Source organism: Lissotriton helveticus, chromosome 12 (genome assembly GCF_964261635.1).
Source record: "Lissotriton helveticus chromosome 12, aLisHel1.1, whole genome shotgun sequence".
Lineage (NCBI taxonomy): Eukaryota > Metazoa > Chordata > Amphibia > Caudata > Salamandridae > Lissotriton > Lissotriton helveticus.
Window position 1 is genome coordinate 917,121,605 of NC_136073.1, and position 8,803 is coordinate 917,130,407.

General features: G+C 52.8%; 1 protein-coding gene across 5 annotated transcripts in view; it reads right to left on the reverse strand.

Moving 5' to 3' along the window:
- Positions 1 to 7,541, reverse strand: part of LOC144799881 (zinc finger protein 10-like) — a 122,688-nt gene extending 115,147 nt beyond the window's left edge. For 4 of the 5 annotated variants that reach the window (XM_078671490.1, XM_078671488.1, XM_078671487.1 and 1 more), the window contains exon 1: positions 7,415 to 7,541. In XM_078671490.1, coding sequence (XP_078527616.1) covers positions 7,415 to 7,438 — 24 coding nt within the window. In that variant the 5' untranslated portion in view covers positions 7,439 to 7,541. The remainder of the gene's footprint in view (positions 1 to 7,414) is intronic. The other variant, XM_078671489.1, reaches the window with a different exon arrangement.
- Between the last annotated feature and the right edge of the window lie 1,262 nt (positions 7,542 to 8,803).

Consider the following 8,803-nt stretch of genomic DNA (forward strand, 5'->3'; position numbering starts at 1 on the left):
ACCATCTCCTTCTAGGGATGGAGCTGCCCACTATGATCCCATACTGAAAACCCCAGCAGGCCATAAAAAATATAAAAACATCGGGGTGGAACACAAACGATATAAAATAATGGGTTAGGCATATAAATACCAAAACATTTGGGGTACATGGGGCGAGACATACAATTTAACAATAATAATCCCGAGTAACAATTTAGTCCTGATTAGCATGACGATTGTGTGTTTGATGGTAACCAAGTAGACAAAATATTTAGAACATCGAACAGACCGGGAAGGCTTAAATTAAGGGGGTCTCGCTACAAGCAGGAGAGGAGAGAACGGGGATGGAGCCCCCAAATATACTGTGAGAGTGGTCTGTTGCCAACGCTACCCGCACCCCATCTTTCTGTACAGTACACACAACAGGCAGAGAACACTCATGCCTGCAGCGCCGAGGAGGGCAGGGGTGCTCGAGCAAACCATCATGCCATCAAGCCATCATGCCCATGTGCACGCTAGGCAAATGTACATGTCGGTGATATTCTGTGTATGTGGAGAGTGGTTACTGCCCTGCCAGCTCCTGTGGCAGAAGTAGGTATGTAATGTAATGTAATGTAATGTAAAAATTACTTATAAAGCGTGGCATACACCGGACGGTTTCTTGGCGCTGTTCAACTTATTTGGTGAGAGGCAGAGGGGGAAGGGAGAAGAGCTTAAGTATAAACACTACGGAAAAGATGGGTTTTAAGGAGAGACCTAAATTGAGAGTAAGAGGAAGTGAGCCTGAGTTCCAGTGGGAGAGAGTTCCAAAATGAGGGGGCCAGAAAAGAAAATCTGAGACCTCCGTGTTTTTTGCACCTGAATCTGGGTGCCTGGAGGAGTGCATGGTCAGAGGATCGGAGGTGCCTGGAAGGGACATAGCGATGTAGGAGGGAAGAGATGAAGGAAGGGCCGATACCGGCCAGAGATTTTTAAGTAAGACAACCTAGTACGAGTCAGAAGGCTAGGGCCTCGGCTGTGGGGGGGCGATATAGGGACCAGAAGACAAAAAGAGATTAAAAAGTGGTCCGACCAGTGGCAAGGTAATATCGTGAGCGATTTGATTTCCAGATTATAGGTCCACACCTGATCTAGGATGTGGCCTTTAGAATGCGTGGCTGTATGAATATGTAGAGAGCCATTGAGCCCACTTAGTAGGTCAGTGAAAGCCAAGGAATGAAGGCTGTCATTTGCATCTGATGGCCAGTAATTAAAATCACCTAGGACCAGGATTTTGGAGTTATTAATAGTGAGCTGAGAGAGTAGATCACCAAAAAGGGATTGAAAGTTGGGCATGGGTTGAGGGGGGCGGTATACCAAAACACAGATAAAAGAGGACACCGAGGATTAAAATCTAATTGCTAGGCAGTCGACCTGGGGGATGCTGAATAGAGAAAGGGAACTGAACCTGAGATGAAATTTGATAATGGCGGCTACGCCGCCTCCAGGTTTACCAGCCGGCCGGTTGGCTTGGAGGATGTAATAACCCGATGGAATGGCTGCCAAAATATCGGGGAGGGAGTCGTCATTCAGCCAAGTCTCCGTTAAAAGGAGAATATCAGGTCGGTCTGAGTCCAGGAGGTGGTATATGTCATGTTGATGCCTGACTAGCGACCGGGTGTTGAGATACGTGATTGCTAGTTCCATATTAGCAAGTGCTTGAGCGATCAGGGGTTTAGAAAGGGGGGGGGGGGTGATTGTGAGTTCAGGGGTGAGGGAGGATAGGAGGGTCCCGATCTCGGGAAAAGAAGTGCGGGCTTGGTAGACGCCAAGCTGTTGTAATTTTTGGGAGCTGGCGGATTCCAGACGGGCTTGCCTTAGGCGCGCCTTCGGCGCGCAATCGTCGCGCCCGCTGCGCTCGTCCGCTGCGCTTCCGGTAGGGGCACATCCTATGTACAGGTGAGGTTGGGAAAGGGGCGTGGCCAGCGCCGGTGGGCATGTCCAGGAAAGTGCGGAAATGGCGGCAAACGTCAACACAAACACCTCGCCCGCACCAGCGCTAAATCCGCCGTGCAGGGGTGTCAGGAATCCAATGAAATGCGCGATGCCAAAAGCAGGTGAGCATGTAGTTTAAAAACACAAATTTCAAGCAGTTTTTAAAAGCACAAACCCACAACTCCGTGAGGCACGTAGTGCTGAAGTGAAGACATGGGGGCGGCGAGGGGGGGCGTTCTTGGAAGCAATAACATGTGTGACCATTAATGGGGGAGGGGGAGAGTGGGCTTCCCGTGGGTCTGTAACCCGGCCTGAGTGATGGCCCTATCGGATGGAAGAGAAATGGAGAGGGGTGGACAGACATCCCGCTTCGGGGCATAAATGAATGAGTGGGTAATTATTGGGGGGTTTTAAAGCGCCAACTTGGCGCCTTTGGTCCTGTCGCTGCCCCCTCAGTCATGCCCACTGTCACTGGCCTCCGTCCTCCCTCCTGTCTGTATTCCCGTCCAGTCCTATCTGCGCCCCTCCCGACCCTGCCTTTTGTTACAGTCTTGTCTGATGTCACTACCACTGTCCTGCAGGTCGTCACTGGCACCCCTCCCTGTTCTGTGTACTGGCACTGCCCTCCAGTCTAGTCTGCCGTCCCTGTCCTTCCTGCTGTCACTGACCCCCGGCTCCCCCCACCCCCGCACCCTGCCGGTCGGACCCCCAGGGCTCCCGGAGATCACATTCACGGAGGACAGAGTGCTGTTGTCCTGGGAGACGGGTTTGTTGTCTGCATGCCCGGGGTGGGCAGGGATGCCTGTGCTGGGAAGAGCATGAGGGGGCGGGCATTGGCACAGTTAAAAGAAAAAAAAGGAAAAAAAGTGCTATGATGCGGTCAATGCTGGCAGTGTCATAGCGCTGCAGGAAGAGATTAAGAGAATGCAGGAAATATGTAAATTGTTTTTTTCTCCAGAAATTAATGTATGCATCGGTAATGCACGCCAGTTTGATGTACGAGGGGAAACGTTCCGTCTGCAGTGTGACGAAGGTGCGACACCCTCGACACAAAAAGCCGCCAGGGCAACAAAATGAGAGAAGAACTACTGCAGCTGCTAATTAACAGAGCAAAAAAAAATAATGCACTTTATTATCCAACGTCGGAGCCTAATCCGGGTAATTATGCTAAAACCACGGCTGCCAAATGCACTCGGCCACTGTAGGAGGGGTCACTCTTAATTCAAGCCTCGCGCCGCCTTGTCAGCCTCCCTCCCAGCCAGTGATTGTCCGACGAGCGCGAACAGCTGAGCTTTTTTTTTAACCTGCATCATAGCAGAGAGCGAGTAAGTACGTTTTATTTGTTTGCGCAGTTAATTTAAACCATTGCAACAATAAAGCAGAAAATATAAAAAGAAGAGCAATACGTTTAAGAAACAGTTCCACAGTGCGAGAAATCAAACGCTGTCTTGTGTGCAAATAAAAACGAACGATTTTATTGAAATACCATTGTGGGCAACCCTGGGATCTGCAAGCCGGGTCAGAGGTGCATGTGCTGAGGCATCTGCGCACTGAGGACGGCGACAGTGTGCTGCGGGGCAGGATGGGGGAGAAACCAAAACCTACAAGGCACGCAGCATTCAGAACCATGGCCTCGTCGGATTCCGATGCGCGCCTTGGGATTGGGTCGCGCGCGTGAGCTGTCTACGTTACAAGTTTACGCGCGCGACCCAATCCGAAAGCGCGCGTCGTAATCCGACGCTGCCATAGAGAATGCTGCGCGCACGGCCAGGTCTTGTAGCCACAATCCAGCTCGTTGTCGGCAGAGACGACAGCTATAGTTCTCTGGCGAGAACGCGCTTTGCGCGTTACTAGCCGAGACCTAATAAATGAAGTTGCTCCCCTTCAACTAAAGAGAGTTTCCTCAAAAGACTCAAAACCCTGGTACGAGTGGCTACTTAACGATGATAGACGTTCTTTGAGAATGACGGAACGCAATTGGAGATCAGTCCCATCTGCTATGCACCTCAAAACTCTGAGGAAAAAAAGAAATGCATACTTTAGAAAGATCAAGAGCTCAAAAGCAGACTTCTTCAGCCACCAGCTAGACCAAATTACAAACCGTCCAAAAAAACTGTTTGAGTTAATCAAAACTCAATCCAAGGATGAACCTCAACGACTACAAGATACAACTCGTACACAACCGACTTGTGAAGAATTCTCTACCTTCTTTAATCTAAAGACTGACAACATCAGGAAAGATCTCCTCATTGACCTAAGCTTACACTCGGGTCCCCACACCAAAACATCCCTTGACCTAAAAGACAACGCTTCATGGTCTTCCTTTGACACTTACACGGAAGAAGCTATAGGCAAGACTCTCAGCACCCTGAAGCCTTCCAATCACCTCACTGACCCTCTCCCCGCAAACGCTGTAAAGGCCTTTACCCTTTTGCTTCTCCCTCGCTGGACCAAATCATCGATAGTTTACTTCAACAAGGCTGCATCCCGGACTCCCTTAAAGTAGGGCAAGTATCACCCATCCTAAAGCAGCCCACAGCCGACCCCAGGGACCTAAACAACTATCGCCCTATCTCCAATATTCCTACCTTGGCCAAACTGTTAGAAAAATGTCTACACCACCAATTGACAAAACACATCGAGCACTTTGACCTTCTTAACATGCACCAATCAGGCTTCCGAGCAGGCCACAGCACGGAATCAGCTATGACACACATAATTGATGAAGCGCTTCAAATACTTGATCAGAACGGTACCTGCCTCCTCACCCTACTTGACCTCTCTTCAGCCTTTGATACGGTCATACATGAGAACTTATTAGATCTGTTGAATCACAGAATGGGTCTGTCAGGGACAGTGCTTGAGTTGTTCACCTCCTTTCTTCATAACCGGACGCAAAAAATTCAAGCTCAACAATACCCTATCCACACCCGTCCCAGTAACACTAGGAGTCCCTGAAGGATCCTCCCTGTCCCCAACACTCTTCAATGTAGTCATGGAGCCACTCACCGCACTGCTGCAAGCATCTGACGTGCAATTTCACATGTACGCAGACGATACCCAACTCTACCTTAAGATACATCAAACTGCTCAACACAACGCTTAGGAACACCCAGACATGGCTGGCAGAAAATCATCTCAAACTGAACGCTCTAAAAACAGAATCCCTCCTAATAGCTCCACCCGCCAAAGTCCCCATCGTATAGGATTGGCTCAAACATCTTACTTCGTTCAACGTTCAACCAACCATTGTGGACTCCGTGAAATCATTGGGTATGACCCTCGACTGCAACCTCAATATGCAGAAACATATCAGTGATGCTACGAAGGGAGCAAACTTCCAGATTAATAGAGTGAGGAAGCTGAAACCCTTCCTGCCCGCCAATGACTTCAAGATGGCGGTCCAAGCTCTAGTGATCCCTCGAGTGGATTATGGAAGTGTCGCTCTCTGTGGCCTCCCTAAAGCGACAACAGCTCCCCTCCGAGCCTCCGTTAATGCAGCCGCGAGACGCGTCACTGGCTCGAAAAGAAGCTCCCGCATCTCTCCAGACTTGAAATCCTTGAACCGGCTGCCAAACGAAGACACATAAGGCTATACATTACAACGCACCCAGTTACCTCGCTCAGAAACTGACCATCTCTTGTGGCTCTCGATCCACAAGAAGCGCAGAAAATCTACCACTGAAACCACAAAGATTCAACAAGAAAAAAAACACACAAACGCTCCTTCTCAGGGACGGCGCCCCGGATCTGGAACGCCCCCCCCCCCCCCCCCCCCCCCCCAGAAACCAGACTCATCTCATCCACGGCATCCTTCAAACAGGAAGTCACATCGATCCTCCTGGCAAAGTTCACATGAATATGAGCCGAGGGACTCTCGAGGTCACGGCCTCTTCACCAGCACTGCTCTTAAGACCAGGGTCAGCCGGACCACCAGGAACTCCTGTGGCCTTCGCCTTGACTCTATGGGTCCGCAGTGTCTTACACCGTTCTGCTCAACGAAGCACAAAAAGTTAAGTTACATGATCTCTGTTGTATGTATAACCTCTGTTTGTGTAAAGCGCTCCGATATCCGCAAGGATCTTGTTTGCGCTATATAAAACTTTAAAATGAATAAATAAATAAATGAGGCACCATGAGGTGGAATGAGGGACTATGAGGTGGAATGAGGGACTATGAGGCGGAATGAGGCACCATGAGGCGGAATGAGGCACCATGAGGCGGAATGAGGCACCATGAGGTGGAATGAGGCACCATGAGGTGGAATGAGGGACTATGAGGTGGAATGAGGGACTATGAGGCGGAATGAGGCACCATGAGGTGGAATGAGGGACTATGAGGTGGAATGAGGGACTATGAGGCGGAATGAGGCACCATGAGGTGGAATGAGGCACCATGAGGCGGAATGAGGGACTATGAGGCACCATGAGGCGGAATGAGGGACTATGAGGTGGAATGAGGGACTATGAGGCACCATGAGGCGGAATGAGGCACCATGAGGTGGAATGAGGCACCATGAGGTGGAATGAGGGACTATGAGGTGGAATGAGGGACTATGAGGCACCATGAGGTGGAATGAGGGACTATGAGGCAGAATGAGGCACCATGAGGCAGAGTGAGGGATGCTGTCCACAGCTGAACCCGGGGCCCGGGGCCCTCGGGGGTCAGTCTTGCCTCCACATGGTCCTGGTCAGTGCACGAGTCTCTGGAGCGCCGAGAAGCGGCAGCGCTGAGGTTCACAACTATCATTGCCAAGAAACAGCGGGAAGCGCCTTAAACCACCATGTGTTGGCAGTGACGTCGGGCCCGGCTGAAAGGAAGAGCGGGTCCTAAGGTGAAAGGAGGAGCACAACCCCCCTCCCCCCGGGAAATGGCAGAGCTGCACAGGGCACCTCACCTCCGCAGGGTCCGGGCCCTGCTGAAAGGCAGAGCGGGTCCGTGGGTGAAAGGAGGAGCCCCGCCGCCCCCGGGGGATGGCAGAGTCGCCTCGCGTCCGCAGGTGAAAAGAGGAGCCCCGACACCCCCGGGGAATGGCAGAGCTGCACAGGGCGCCTCACGTCCGCGGGGTCAGTGGGTGAAAGGAGGAGCCCCGCCGCCCCCGAAGAATGGCAGAGCTGCACAGGGCCCCTCACCCCCGCAAGATCCGTCCCCGGGCCCTGCTGAAAGGCAGAGCGGGTCCGTGGGTGAAAGGAGGAGCCCAGCCGCCCCCGGGGGATGGCAGAGCCGCACAGGGCGCCTCACCCCAGCAGGGTCCGGGCCCTGCTGAAAGGCAGAGCGGGTCCGTGGGTGAAAGTAGGAGCCCCGGGAGATGGCAGAGCTGCACAGGGCGTCTCACCTCCACAGGGTCCGTCCCCGGGCCCTGCAGAAAGGCAGAGCGGGTCTGAGGGTGAAAGGAGGAGCCCCGCCGCCCCTGGAGGGGGGGTGCGGGGTGGGGGTGGCAAAGCCGCAGAGGGCGCCTCACCTCCGCAGGGTCCGTCCCCGCCATGACGGTCCAGCTGTCTCCGGTGACTGGGCTGAGGTCCGGTGGATGAAAGGGGGAGCCGGGGAGAGATGCGAGACAATGAAAGAGCCTCCGAGGGGCAGCGGCGGCCGGCACTGCGCATGCGCACAACGCTGGATCCGACCGGGGGCAAAACCAGAGCAGCGCGGGGGACAGACACTGATCACCACACACAGCTCACGAGGCACACTCACCACACACAGCTCACGAGACACACTCACCACACACAGCTCATGAGACACACTCACCACACACAGCTCATGAGACACACTCACCACACACAGCTCATGAGACACACCCACCACACACAGCTCACGAGGCACACTCACCACACACAGCTCACGAGGCACACTCACCACACACAGCTCACGAGACACACTCACCACACACAGCTCATGAGACACACTCACCACACACAGCTCATGAGACACACTCACCACACACAGCTCATGAGACACACTCACCACACACAGCTCATGAGACACACTCACCACACACAGCTCATGAGACACACTCACCACACACAGCTCATGAGACACACTCACCACACACAGCTCATGAGACACACTCACCACACACAGCTCATGAGACACACTCACCACACACAGCTCATGAGACACACCCACCACACACAGCTCACGAGGCACACTCACCACACACAGCTCACGAGGCACACTCACCACACACAGCTCACGAGACACACTCACCACACACAGCTCATGAGACACACTCACCACACACAGCTCACGAGACACACTCACCACACACAGCTCACGAGACACACTCACCACACACAGCTCATGAGACACACTCACCACACACAGCTCATGAGACACACTCACCACACACAGCTCATGAGACACACTCACCACACACAGCTCATGAGACACACTCACCACACACAGCTCATGAGACACACTCACCACACACAGCTCATGAGACACACCCACCACACACAGCTCACGAGGCACACTCACCACACACAGCTCACGAGGCACACTCACCACACACAGCTCACGAGACACACTCACCACACACAGCTCATGAGACACACTCACCACACACAGCTCATGAGACACACTCACCACACACAGCTCATGAGACACACTCACCACACACAGCTCATGAGACACACTCACCACACACAGCTCATGAGACACACTCACCACACACAGCTCATGAGACACACTCACCACACACAGCTCATGAGACACACTCACCACACACAGCTCACGAGACACACTCACCACACACAGCTCACGAGACACACTCACCACACACAGCTCATGAGACACACTCACCACACACAGCTCATGAGACACACTCACCACACACAGCTCATGAGACACA